At 44.4% G+C, this 14,585-nt stretch overlaps 1 protein-coding gene across 1 annotated transcript in view; it reads right to left on the bottom strand.

Moving 5' to 3' along the window:
- LOC144251269 (alpha-1,3-mannosyl-glycoprotein 4-beta-N-acetylglucosaminyltransferase A-like) overlaps positions 1-14,585 on the bottom strand; it is a 110,775-nt gene that overhangs the window by 16,394 nt on the left and 79,796 nt on the right. The window contains 8 exon segments of the mRNA XM_077794310.1: positions 2,063-2,180; positions 3,761-3,898; positions 5,799-5,889; positions 8,111-8,145; positions 10,764-10,830; positions 11,450-11,528; positions 13,932-14,125; positions 14,231-14,338. Of these exon segments, the coding sequence (XP_077650436.1) occupies positions 2,170-2,180; positions 3,761-3,898; positions 5,799-5,889; positions 8,111-8,145; positions 10,764-10,830; positions 11,450-11,528; positions 13,932-14,125; positions 14,231-14,338 (723 nt within the window). The 3' untranslated portion in view covers positions 2,063-2,169.

The raw sequence follows: 14,585 nt of genomic DNA, 5'->3' as shown, positions 1-14,585 counted from the left end.
TAAGACACATTCCAGGGTCAGAGACACTAAAGTGTCTTAGAAATGGTGAAATACAACATAAGAAGTTACTTGGCCGGACTGGCTCGCTACCTTAAGGATGAGGCTGAAACGAGGATACAAACTTTGGAAATACCTGCTGATTATGAACTTCAGGGAAATCTCCAATTTTTTCGGCCTCTTTTAAAGGCCAGGAACTATAAAAGTATCAACTAAATTGCTTCAAAGCTAGCTGACTCTGGCTCATGGTGGCCCCTTTCTTAGGAAATGGCGTTGAAGGAAAAGGGAGGCTGAGTCCATTCTTGTGGATGATCTAATAGGAAACAACCAACATATGAAAGACTCTTTCAATGGGATCAACTTTCCAAAGCTATGAACTGGGCTGGGTGCAGTGGGGGAGGCTGAGGCAGGAGGAGGGCAAGTTCAAGGACAGCCTGGGTAACTTAGCAAGACCCTTCTCAAAATAAAAAAATAAGAATGGCTGGGGATGTGGCTCAGTGGCAGAGTGCTTGCCCAGCATGCACAAGGCCCTGAGTTCAATACATTGTGTTGGCTGGGGGGAGGGGGGGAATAATACACAATGGGATGCCAACATAAAATGCTTCTAAACATACTTTAAATTCCATGATATAACTGATATTTAAGAAACAATATACATATTCAGAGAGGCTTTGTCACAAATTTGATATATTGATTGTTCACTTTTTTTTTTTTTTTTTTTTTTTTTTTAAGGGTAATGGGGACTGAACTCACGGACCCTCAAACCACTGAGCCACATCCCCAGCCCTATTTTTTATTTTATTTAGAGACAGGGTCTCACTGAGTTGCTTAGAGCCTCACTTTTGCTGAGGCTGGCTTTGAACTCAAAATCCTCCTGACTCTGCTCCCGGACCCCCTGGGATTACAGGCTGCACCAAGGTGCCCCACAAGGTAACAGTTTTAATCATTCATTTAAATTAAAAAGAGGCAATAAAATTCTATGGAACTTATGATTCACAAGATAAAACTGAAATTTTGTATTATTATTCAATTTATCAATTTAAGTGATAATATTTTTGTTTTTTTAATTTTTACGTTTATCAGAAATTTTTTTATTGTATTGCTTTTGTTTTCTTTATATAGGTCCTGCAGTGGCTCAATTTTATTTGACTGTTACACTGTGAATATTTTCCTACATTCATAAATATTATTCACAACTATGACTTTTTAATGTCTACCCGTTGAATTAAGTTCTTTATTAACATGCATTTTACTATTTTAATTTCAAGTAAAGACTATTGAACTTCAAAGGCTACTTAGATTTACTATTATTTCAACTCTTTCTGACACTTTCTGGAGGGACAATGAGGTTAACTTATACACCTGTTAATTACACTTATGTGAGTGAAGTTCATGTTTGAAACAGATGTGTGCATGTGCACACACACCGCATGCACAATCCATTGTAGCATCCACGCTAATAGACTGAACTCTTTCTATTTTTTGCAGTGCTGGGGATTGAACTCGGGGCCTTGTGCAAGCTGGACCAATGCTCTACCACTGAGCCACAGCCCCAACCCAAGTTCTTTCTTAATCATGCAAGTTACACCACTTACTAAATGGGACCCATGGCATTTAAGTGAGGACTCTACAACAGGGCACAGTTTCAACAAGTACAAGGTTACATCCTCTTCAGTAAGTTTTGAAAACCCATGAGTTTCTGTGTCTTGGAGATCTAGAATTTCAAAAGCCATTTCCTCATTGTCCTAGGGGCAAAGTTGCAACATATGCAGTCAAGGGGGAGAAATAAAGAATGTCCCTTCACTTCTGCCCTTTTCAATGCTTTATTCACTAGAATCACTCAATAAAATTTCACTCTATAGGTTCTTAATCAAGACGACGACCATCCTTCATGCTATGCACTGTAATAGACTTTATAATCAATTCACAGCAAACTATTCTAGATTAATTCTAAGCACTGCAAACACACTTAATCATGACAGGCTAATGACAGACATTCCCTCTGCAGGCTAAGTTCAAAAGTCTCAAGCCTTAGGCTTTATGTCCAGCAGACATACACACTCACTCAGACCGCGGTGATCAGGTCAGGAACCAAGGCAGGCTTCTCCTGAAATGGAGCTGACGGCCGGCTGAGGAGAGGGTCACAGGGAGAAGTTGCGGCTCTCACCAGGGTCAAGATGTGGCTATAGAGTTGGAGAGCGGTAAGGATCAGGCACAAGATGACAAGTGATGAGATGTCAGTCCAGGTCCTCATCAGACACTCCAGCTTGGGTGCATCCTTGTTTTGGCTGGCTGAATGTCTGTTCATTTGTTTGCTCTATTATTTATACTAAATTTGGGGACTTTTGACCCCCCTTTCAATCCTTATCAGTTACCACCAGATTTCTCAGTGACAACATTCACCCTGGGGTTAAAACATCTGGTCTGGTGGTCCCTCCCTGATTTTCTCGTCTTTCCCTCTTTTCAGGGTAGAACAGCCTGACAGAGGCTTCTCTCTGTTTCTCAGGATGGGGAGAAGTGACTTGATTGTGTCTGAGGCCATCCTGGAGGGCTCCCTTAGGCATGCCAGGTGAGACTGCAGGTTTCAAACTGAAGTTTTTAAAATGGGGTCGCTTAAGCTCAGGCCTAAGGCCATCCTCACACTCCTGAAATAGCAAAGCACACTGGCTTCCACAGAGGTCTCCCACTGTAGCCCAGCTCAGCAGGACTCAGGAGCAGCCACCTCATAAGTCCACATAACTGAGGACAAGGAGGGCTGGTGGAGAGTCAGAGGCAGATGTGGGTCAACAGTGCAGGTGTGCGAGGATGAGGGGCACGCTCGAACAAGAAGAGTTGGAGAAGAGCCTTTTTCGAGCAGGGAAAAGATGATCAGAAATAAAATTCCCAAGGCCTCTGGGTCTAAAATACTCCTCTAAGGGTCAAAGTCAACTCAGAAAAAAATGAGGCTGTGGGCATGAGGGGGAGAGACCAGCGGGCCCAGCTCTAGCCACCTCTCTTCTCCTTGCACCTAAATCCACAGGTACAACCAAGCCTGTGGTACTCCAGCCCCTTGACCTGACATTCATATCTGTGTCACTATGCCACTAATCCAGGTACCACGAGTACCACGAGACTTCCACGCTAAAATGATCCACATCTTCACAGTGGAAAATTCCATGGTCACCACACAGCCCGGGGAAGCACAGGACATGGTGCTGTGTGAAAAGAGTGGCAGTCCATTGTTGGAGAAGCAGATCACTTGCCAGCTAATCCCTTCTGATTTTTCTATATCTGCTGAACATTCTAGAATGATCATGAATTGCCTTGGTTATCCAAAATTTAACCTACTGCTAAACTGTGAACTCCATCTCCATTGATTGCCTGACAAGCTAATTTAGTCCAGATCACACTTTCAAACACTATCCCAAAGAGGAAGCGTGAGTAGTGATGTCTCTTGAACTTTTCAAAATGAGATGTCCTATCTCCTCAGCTAAGGCCCAGCTAAAAACAGTGTGTGCTTCTTGGTGTGACTCTAAATCAGTAGGGTATCTGGGGCACAATTCAATACCTTTAGTCCTCAGGTGCCCCAAATAAGGGGCTCCAAGTAAACCAGCGGCTCTCCAAATACAGGTCTGGCATGTGAGATAATTCTAGGTACTACTTGAACAAGATCATGCATTTTTAGTTTAACAATCACTAAAATGTTAATTCTTTAAAAATCAAGTCAGGAAAGCACCCCTACTTTCCTGTTGCAGGAGGTGGAAGTGTGTGCCAGTCTACATACATTTAGTGAAGAAGCTGTAGGGTCTGTACTGGTGGCCTGACCAGCTACTGGAAGGAGAGATACAGCACTGTGTCTGCAGCGCATGGCTCAAGCTGGTGAAGTGTCTGCTGTCTCTGGCTCCCCGCAGTGACAAAGGGCCTACAGAGAGATGAAACAAAACCAAGTTAGATGTCCCTGGCTGTGGAGCTGCCAGCACCAAATAACTGTCACTAAAGTCACTAAAAATTCTAATCTTTTGAGAATCATATTTAAGGACAATTGTTGTTTAAACCAATTTTTGGCTGATAGCCAGCTAAATGCCCATCCTCATTAGAGAGGTTACAGTTGCTTCACTCAGTGGATGTCCCAGTCTCAAGAAAGCTCTGTACAGCCAGGGTTTCTGCCCTGCATTACCCAGCCCAAGCTCCTGGGCTGCTCTGGGCAAATGGCGCCCTCTGCTGTATGCAGCTGGGCCGTGGGCAGATGAGGAAAGACCTTCAAGTGAAACTGTTCAGAAGAACAAGACTCAATGTGTGCTATGTTAAGGTTTAAAACTTCTGTGGATTTTAAAGCTTCGATGTGGAAAAAAATTCAAAACTAAGTCAAAATATCTGATAGACAAAAAGGGCTCATGTCCTTAACTTACAAGAAGCTAATCCCAATCAATAAAGACAAGAAAACCACCCAATTAAAAAAATAGGCAAAGCACCTGAACTGACAGATGTCCAAATGAAAGCGCAACGGCCAATGAACACGCAAAATGGCGCGGCACTCTCCTAACTTAGAAAGTACAGGTATAAACTAGGAGAGACGTTTCAGGGATCATACTGACAATCAGTAAAGTCCGATACTACTCAGGGCAAGGATGGGTGGGACAGAGGGACATAAACTGATGCAAACTTTGAGGAGGAGATCTGGCCATACTTGACATTTACACCTAGTGCGGCAGCAATTTCAAGACATTTCTCCTATTTCTATATTTCCAAAAGTTCAACAAACTCCATGTACAAAAAGGTCAATGTTATTGTTGTTGTTTTTAATAAATGATACAAATGTGGAAACAATAGGGATTGGGTCAAAAATCATGTCTATGCACACACTGGAACACTATGAAACCAATACCAGAAATCTGCTTATGCTAACAGAAGACCTCTGAGGGCAAAACCAAGCAAGAAGAGCAAGGTGCAAATTCATGGCTATAATAAGATCTCTGCTAAGCTTTTTATAAAAAGGTAAAGGGAGGTAACATGGACATAAAATTTCAGAAAAGATATTTTTGAAAAGAGACAACAGTAACTGCTAACCATGGTCTCTTACAGCAACGCCCTATCGTGTATTTTGCTTTTGCTTTGAAATTTTCAAAAGGAAGCAACTAACAGTTTTTCAGTTCTATGTGAACACATTTCAAAAACAAGATGTTCAGTAGGGAAACTTTAAAAATCTAAAGAAGAAAATTTAAATGGTTGACAAACCTGCTAACCCAAGTGAACACTTATCAGTGTATAGTCTTCTAGTTTTTTCCTTGCATATAAATGACTTTAAAAAAAATCATGATTACATGACAAATTTTTAACAAAAATTACTTATTGTGTAAGTAATTTTTCACAATTTTTTAATGGCTATAGAATATTACTTTGGAGGCCTGTGGTTGTGGCTCAGAGGGAGAGCACTCGCCTGGCATTCGTGAGGCACTGAGTTTGATCCTTAGCACCACATAAAAAATAAAGATATTGTGTCCACCTATAACTAAAAATAGATATTAAAAAAAAGAATATTATATTGGACAGCTATCCTGTAACTAGGCCCGATTGAACTTGTTCTAATTTTTCACTATTATGCACAATACAATAGTGTCTTAAGCCCGTTAAAATACCCAGTCCTCAGATGTAGGGCTTAAGAGCTTTTCTTTCTTTCTCTGAGAAGCTTCGTGGTTTACCACCAGGTTTGTGAGCCCAGACCTCAAGACGGCTCTATTAGTAGAAAAAGTGAGACTAGCAGCAGGGCCCTGGCTTCCAGCCGGGCAGCCAGGCCTCTTTGTGTCCAGTGTCACCCTACTCACCTGCAGCTCCCTGCCCATTCCCCACAGCCACCAGGACACGGACTGATCTCTTCCTTCCCTCTTTGGCTGTCATATTGAAAACATTTCTTACCTAAAAGACAAAATGCTTCATCAATAGGACAGCTGAAGAAAACTCTGAGGTAGAGGACGAGGACCTGCTGGCTCAGCCACACAAGGCTTGTGCAGGACCCAGCACCTCCAGTCTGTAGGCACAAAAGCAAACTTCCCAAACAAACCCTCCCTCTGGAGCATTTCGGGAACACAATGGAAATAAGACTTTCTCTTCCTATTTCATTGGGTTATTAGGAGAGTTAACTAAGATAATCTTTAAAGGAACTTACAACTACACAACTCAATATACCCCATCTTAATAAATGTACACAGGAAAGAAAACACTGTGGATTAAACTTTGAAATAGTTTAACACTGATTATAAGACAAATTCCAGTATCAAAGGTACTAAAATATCTTAGATATGATGAAATGCAACGTAAGGAAAAAACTTCGCAGGACTGGACTGCTATGTTAAGGATCAGGCTTAAACAAAAATACAGAATTTGGAAACAGCTATTTATTATAAACTTCAGGAAAATCTCCCATTTTTTCAGCCTATTTTAAAGGACAGGAATTATGAAACTATTAACTAAACTGCTTAAATGACAGTTGTCCCCTTTCCTTCCTAGGAAGAAGTTTAAGGAAAAGGGAGGCTGAGTCCACACTTTTGAATGATCTTATAGGAAACAACCTACATATGAAAGACTCTTTCAGTGGGATTAACTTTCAAAAGCTATGAACTGGGGTGTATGTAGGGGCACACGCCTGTAATCCATGTGACTCAGGAGACTGAAGCAGGAAGAAGGCAAGGTCAAGGCCAGCCTGGGCAACTTAGCGAGACCCTTCTCAAAATAAAAAGTAAAATGGGCTGGGGATGTGGTTTGGTGGAAGAGTGCTTGCCTAGCATGCACAAAGCCCTGGGTTCAATCTCTAGAATTGGGGTGGGGGGAATAACACACAATGGGATGCCAACATAAAATACTTGTAAACATATTTTAAAAATTCCATTGCCGCAGTCTTGGCTGGGCACTAGATCACGAGCCACTCACACTTTGTAGATTCAAACAGCAATTTTTTATTCCCCAACTCACACCGGCCTCTACACACGTTCTCGGGAAATCCAAGTTCTGCCCGCACAATTCACGTCCCAAATTACTTTCTCAATTCCAAGAGAACTCAACGGGAACTCAGGCAACAGGAACATCCCTAAAACCCAGATTGTCTTAAACCGGGAACACCTTAAACCCAAATTATCTTAAACCGGGATACTTCCTAAAACCTGCAGGATATACACCTTAAACCTGGATCCACCCTGGTCCTTGAGCAGGGTCACCTTTCTCAAAGACACATGCAATGTCACAGCGAATTTCCATTTAACATGGGGTACGCTGGCAAGGAAATTTCGATGCGTCATTCCTACTTGGCAATGGCCCTCAGCATTCCATAATATAACTGATATTGAAGAAATAATATACTTATTCAGAGAGGCTTTGTCAAAATTTGATATATAAATTATTCCACAATTTGGGGAGGTACCAGGAATTGAACTCAGGGGCACATGACCACTGAGCCACATCCCATCCCTTTTTTGTATTTTATTTAGAGACAGGGTCTCACTGAGTTGCTTAGGGCCTTGCTTTTGCTGAGGCTGTTGAACGCACCATCCTTCCGCCTTAGCCTCCCAAACCACTGGGATTTCAGCTGTGCACCGCGCCCGGCTCTGTTCCACATTATTAAACACTGATTAAATGCACAGTGCCAGCTCAAAGGAACACTGACCATTGGAGAACCACCCTGGAAGGGTGGGTCAAGTACACCTGATACAGGATCTGTGAGCAGCCCAGAGACCACTGCCCTAGTCAAACTGGACACTGGCCATAACCTGAGGCTTTCTGCCCCTGCCCCTGCTCCTCCCAACCTGTTCTCTGAGTGTGTCCTAGATACAACTGGTGTACAGCTCCACAAGAGGCCACCAGATAGCACACTCTAGCTCCAGAAAGAAGGAACTTAACATAATCTCCAAATTCTGCTCCTGAATTTTCCCCTCACAAACCTCAATTTCATAGTTCCCTAAAAACCAAGGCAGCAGTGGGGACCACCAACATGAAGGAACTGAACTTCAAATTGTGTTAATTCCTCCCTGAACTTGAGTCTGTGTCCGAGAGATCACTGTGACCACAGCTTTGCTCAGCTCCTCCTGCCCACCCCACCCCGGCAACCTCTCCAGAGGACCCTGGGAGTTGAGCTCGGCAGGCCTACCTCGAGTATCCTGGTATCAAAGTCCTCATAGGTCTCTACAAGGAGAGAAGAAAAAGCATACAGATAAGAGCATCCAAGCTGCTCACGTGTGACAGCCTTTCCCAGGTGCCATCAGACTTCTAATGGGAAGAACCTGAGCTCTCTGGTGCCGCTCTCCAGGCTGCGCCCCAGTTCCCATCATCCACGGGGACTGCCTGGCCTGACTTCACGAGCTCAGCCACGGCTCTCTGACCGCAGCCTCCCCCTCTCCAGCTCCCTGCCGCCGGCTCCCGAGGCACAGGTTCCTGGAGCGCCGACACCTCCAGAGCCTTCATCGCTGCTTTCCCATCTGGTCTCCTGGGGTCTTCACAGCCTCTCTCACCAAAGTCCCTCAAAGACACCAAAGTCCCTCACTCCTCATAGATCTCGCCAACGTCCTCAATCCCTACACTTTTGTCTCTACCGCCCTCTCCAGGCCAGAACCCAGGCAGCTGTCTGGTCACAAGTGGCCTGCTGGTGCTGCCGGGAGAGATCAGAGCCTGGCCTACGCTCACCACTCTCAACTGGGGGTCTGACCCACTTGGGAACTCCCGGCTCCTCAGCTTTCAGTTCTCTTAATTCAGCCTCTGCTCACCACCACAGCTGTTTCAAACACTCCCCAATTCTCTTGCTTTTACTTATTACAGAAAATCTCAATTACATAATAAAATAGGAGAGCAGAATAAAAGCTTCTGTACCCAGCAGTCGGCTTTGAAAGCGGTCAGCTCAAGAGTCAATCTTCTTTCCTGGACACTGCCCGGGTCCCACCCACTGGTGAAGCCAGTGCCAAGTGCCACCTTCTCATCAAGAAATATTCTGGTGGCCATGTTCACCAATGCCACTATCTGGCTTGATGACTCCTGACCAAAGCTACCAGATACCAGGTGACCTCCCCGCCTTTCCACCCGCATTGCACAGGCTCACCCAAACCTGCACCCTGCCCCTGCTGGCTAACAGCAGCCTGTCTGTCTAAACTCTGGGTCTGGTTACTGGGGACTTGGCTCGTGGGCAGGTCCTCTCCCTCCCAGACCTCCACCCTCCTGCACGCTCGCCCCATCCTCTCCAGCCCAACCGTTCCTCTACTTTGAGCCAAACTCCTGTTTGCTTCCTCCTTTCCCACTCACTGGCAAGAGCAAGATTTTCAGGTGAATTTGCCTTTTGGGGGAGGGGGAGGCTTTGTTTTCTAATTCAGCCTAAGTGTCGTCAGTTTTTGTTTCATGTTTGCTTTTACGAAGGCTTAGTGACAGCTCTCTGGGGTCTTTCAACTCTGCTGTTAAACAGCACTCCAAGCCTGAGGCCACGTGTTTGGGAAACACTGTGCCCTACAGATCTATAATGCACACCACCATGTCTAAGGCACCTGCTAAGGCACTGGGACCCAGGGCTTTCCATCCTGTTGGAGGAACACTTCCTGGTTACAGGCCTCTAGTGTCCCACAAATGCAACTGGGATAACAATGTGGAAAGTTAGTCAAAGAGGTCAAATTCTTTTTTCAAAAAGGGTAATCTAAACAGACAAGTAAACAATAAAATTATTTTCAGAAACACTGTAGGACGACACGTCCTCTACCCAAAGGCAAGCAAACCAGGCCTCCACTACCTCCATTGGGACCAGGGTCCGGGGGACCGAGACTGAGGCCACCCCGTAGTGGGCCGTTAGTTGGTAGGGCTTAGTAGAAGGAAGTTAGGTCACAGGGAGCGTGCCCCTGAAGGGGACATTGGGACAGCCATCATTTCCCAATCTCTCTCCCTGCTTCTCCGTCACACACTCCCACCATGACTAATGCCTCCACCATAGGCCCTAAAGCAATAGGCCAACCAACCATGGAGGGAAACCTACAAAACTGTGAGTCAAACAAAAATGTTCTCTTTCTAAGGTGATTTCCACAGGTGTTTTGTCATAGCTACAGAAAACTAACAGAAGTGAGGAGGCATTCATCAGGAGGAGAAACCACAGAGGATCAGTTGAGACAGAGGAAACAGCCACACGGCTGCACATAGGGCAGGAGGCACCGACTGGAGGAACAGCAGCCTCGGGTTTGGAGATACAAAGCCTAAGAGGAAGGAGACAAGAAGTGAAGGGGGATGGGGGCTAAGGACTGACAGGGGAAAGTCACTGAAGATTCTGCCAAGGTCCACACTGCTGTCAGGACCATCACGGAGGTGACCAACACAGCCCCAGCTCTGAGATAGACACAGAGGGCACGGGCATCCTCACAGATGGGGCAACTTGGGGCTCTCAGGTAGGGAGAGGGGGTGTAGAGCATGACTCCAAAGGAGAAGTTCAGCCACCAGATAACAAGGACGGCAATGGCCAGTGAAGAAATGCCGGTGTTACAGGTGCTCAGAACAGGTGGCGATGGCTGCCCAATGTCTCTGGCCATCTCCACACAGACCTGAGGCTCAGTAACAGAGTTCGACCAATAAGAGGCAAAGGGCAAGAGGCAGTGGCCGCAGACTTGCTGTCAGTGAGGATCAGCAATGACATGGCCCGTGGGGGGCAGTGAAGGTGCCTTGGATGCCAAACCCACACTGGTAATCGCCATCTCAAGTTGCTTAACAGCTAATAAGAGTTTGAAATTACTTTAGGAATAGGTTCAGAAAAATAAAAGACATTGTACTAAAGTAGGTATTACCTATTCTGAAATAGCCATCTTCTAATCGTTTGTCTTTGGTTTCTTTGCTTATTTCCAAACCTTCTCTCTGAAATAAAACCAAAGTATTAATTTACAAGTAATTGCTTCTATTGAAAACAGACGTGAGTCATGACAATGTCTTCACAAACTCAAGTGGCACTTGGGGTGCAGCTCTCTCCAGAGAGCAGTGTCAGTCACCAAAAAACTGGTCAGTAAAGGTGCTTTGTTTACCCATCATCTGAATCTGGATATAAAATATTGATGGCTGGAAAATTAGACACTAAATCTTGTACAGCAGTCAAGAACGTGTGTTGACTTGGAAGAAACCAGGTATTTCTAACAGAAAAATAAATTGATTTTGTATATTCACCAACAGGTACTTAAATGCCCAGTGGTATCTGGAGACTCAAAATAGAAACTCCAAATAAACACTGAAGTAAACAGTCTTTTTTTTCCCTAGAACAAATGTCCACATTATTTTCCAACAGAAAACAAAATGAAGGCTCTGTGAATGAGGACATGGGCCAATATGCCGGGGCTCAATATTTCAAGACAATTTTAGATCACCCCCCACTGGAGTCCTACAGACCATGAGATGTTCTTTTATCTCATTAACAAGAACAGCCTCACACCAAGGCTACAGGGATTAATTCCTCGGAAAGGGAGAGAGGAAGGAATTGTTGTACCTTAAGTGGCAAAACTTCAACAGTTGTGTTGAGCAGAATATCTCCTGGGTGCTCCTGGTTGCCACTGTGGAAGAGATAACTGAAATGCGACAGAAGAATGTGTGTTGGTTATTAGAGAAAGTTTTCATACGAAAAGTGCTAGTCACGGCAAGTTCAAAGACTAATTGTAGCCAATATAAATAATTTTAGTATTAGGAGAATGAAACTAAAAAGAGCTTCTTCCAAACCCTGAACATCATGTGTCACTATTTCAAACATTTGAAAAATCATGAATTACACGACATATTGAGATAAACCTAACACACACTTGGTGTGAGTATGACATTCTCAGAACTAAATAGTGGGTATTTGTAAGTGTGGGAGAAATGGGACCAGATAGGAAGCAGGAAGTATATCTCAATACAAACCTAACTTAGGGTTAGTTACAGTGACTGATTAAAAGTTTAGGCTTAGCAGTCACAGAGATCTGATCCCTTGAGTAACTTTCACTAGTTTTCTGAGTTTCTTCCACCTACTACACATATTCCCACCTTCCACTATTTCAAGGAGTTTATGAGAACCAGCAAGAAAGCACCCGAGTGTTAAAAATAATCAGCCAGGTGTAAGTTACAGGTGATGACAGGATTGACAAAAGGGTATTTGTAAGCAAAAATCACCTGTGATGACAACTGATATTTAAACTACACACAGAATTATACCTATCATTTTCCCATGAGAAAGACCTGTGTGTGTGTGTGTGTGTGTGTGTGTGTGTCTGTGTGCGTGTGTGTGTGAGAGAGAGAGAGAGAGAGAGAGAGAGAGAGAGAGAGAGAGAGAGAGAGAGAGAGAGTCAGTCTCTGTTGTCCAGAATGAACTCCTGGGTTTAAGTGATCCTTCCACCTGGGCATCCCACGTTGCTGGGGCTGCAGGTGGGGCTGCTTTTCCAGAAGGCACCTTGACTTGGAACACTGATCATACAACTACAGACCCTTCACTATCTGCTCAACAGGCCCAAGCTGGGGCGAGGGCAGCCACATTAAGAGCACGTGAATGTGATCTGGAGCTTAGACTGAGTCAGAGATGCTCACCAGGTGACAATTCACTGTGGAACAACTCCAAACCAACTAGAAGTTTAGCAATGGATGAAGGAATCGATGGGGTGTTAAGTGGTCACTGAAATGCTCAGGACAGACCTGAACAGAAAAACATACAAATCAAAAATTACCCGTGGACTTTGACCCAAAGCAGGAGTACCAAGAAAAACAACGTGCCAACCCAGCCATGACGGTGGCTTTGGGGTAGGGATTTTTTTTTTTCTGACTCTTCACACTTTTAAATTTTTTAATAAGGAACACATATGCAATCTGGAAGTATTTTTATAATGCATCATTTCTATAATGACAACTACAACTCCCCACCCCCTTAGCAAATAATGCACTGCAGGGATCAGGGAGTGGTTCCTTTTCTCTGTCCTAGGATGGGTGGGCTCCACACACAGTAGGAAATTCCTATCACCACAATTCCAGAAGAACTGTGTCACTACGTTATATTGTCCTCTCAACCACAAATAACTGTAAGGTCAAAATTACCTGACAGAGGGTTATTGCAAAAATACTGGCTGTAAAGAAATTTAACCTCCAATATGTAATTTCTTTATCAGATTTTTGATGGACACTTTTTCATTTGCTAAATAGTATATTATATATAGAAAACATAGATGTATATATAAAAACACAATACATAAAATAACTTTTTTTCTTTTCCTGATTTCAAAAGCAAATTGCTCGCTGGGACTTCCACTTGGGAAGGCGAGATGCAGGTAGCTTCCCTCTTCCTCCCTCTAAACCCAACTGAAGCCCTGGACTCTGTCAGACTCGAGAAGACCAGGGCAGCGAGAAGATCAGCCCGTGAGGGATCGGGGGTCCAGGGAACAACAGGCTGGACGGTAGGTTTTCTTTCAACTAATATGTTCTAGACTCAGAGCCAGAGAAGCCAGCAACCTGGAAACACCACCAGGATCAGAAGCAAAAGTCCTCCAAAGGCTGCTGTCGGCCTAAGGATGAGGAGGAGCACAGCCCGGCAAGATAACCTTCAGACCCAAACACGGAAGAGTGCTGCAAAGGCTGAGCAGGAGCTGGCTTCCGCACTCACCAGGCCATGCCACAGGGCTCCAAGGCCACTTAGGGGTGGCACGCCAGGCAACGGCACAGGAAACAGGGACAAGGCTCACCTGCCCCAGCCAGCCAGTCAGCATCAGCACAGGTCTAGTGGGGCCACCCTATCAGGGAGTGCCTTTCCTCCACCGGTGTCAATAAAACAAACCAGAGAACCAGACTGCCACCGGATGGGGAGCAGCTCCCCTCCCTGAAGGAGCCACACTGCAGGAAGCTGCCCAAGCCAAAGGTTTAAAGAAGACCCAGTCTCCTAACATTATGCCCAAAATGTCCAGCTTCCAATTTTCAAAAAGTACTCATTGCATCAAAAACAAGAAACAGTCACTGACCTTTCGACATTGACTGGCTTATCAAATTTGAACAAGATGTAGTCTCCAGCTATTGGGGTGATGGCCCAGAAGAAATCCTCCCCCATGTACGTTTTTTCCAGTGTGTGTCCTTGGTAAACCTTCAAGGAAGTAGACACCTCGGCAGGAGGGTTGACATGGATCTTGAGAAGTAATGGTTTCATGTAATCTTTATCCTAGCAGGAAAGAGATACGCAATTAAACAACACATGCAGAAAATTACCAGCTATACACTGAACTACAAATGGTACATCATGAGAAAATCCAATCAAATCACTCACCGTGAGTTTCTGAATTTTTCCCGACAGTGATGAATGCAGACCAACGTGTTGGAAAAGGGACGGTCTGAAGCAAATGCGTAGGTTTGCTTTCTGTCTATCACAATGTTTCTAAATATTAAAAAAAAAAAAGTGCTATTGTTATTTGATAAAGTGAGACCTTGTCCTTATCTGGAAAAATGAGAAGTCCTTTAGAAGAACACTGAAATCACAATTCCAGAGTATGTGATTTTTATGGTCCTTTTTGAGGTGTGAAGAGATTGCTGCACACCTGACAAAAGGCCATGATCCGGGGTTTAAAAATGGCAACAATAGGGGCTGGGGATGTGGCTCAAGCGGTAGCGCGCTCGCCTGGCAT

This window comes from Urocitellus parryii, assembly GCF_045843805.1.
Source record: "Urocitellus parryii isolate mUroPar1 chromosome 12 unlocalized genomic scaffold, mUroPar1.hap1 SUPER_12_unloc_3, whole genome shotgun sequence".
Taxonomy (NCBI): Eukaryota; Metazoa; Chordata; class Mammalia; order Rodentia; family Sciuridae; genus Urocitellus; species Urocitellus parryii.
The sequence above is the reverse complement of the archived record's forward strand: the minus strand, read 5'-3'. Positions and strand labels throughout refer to the sequence as shown.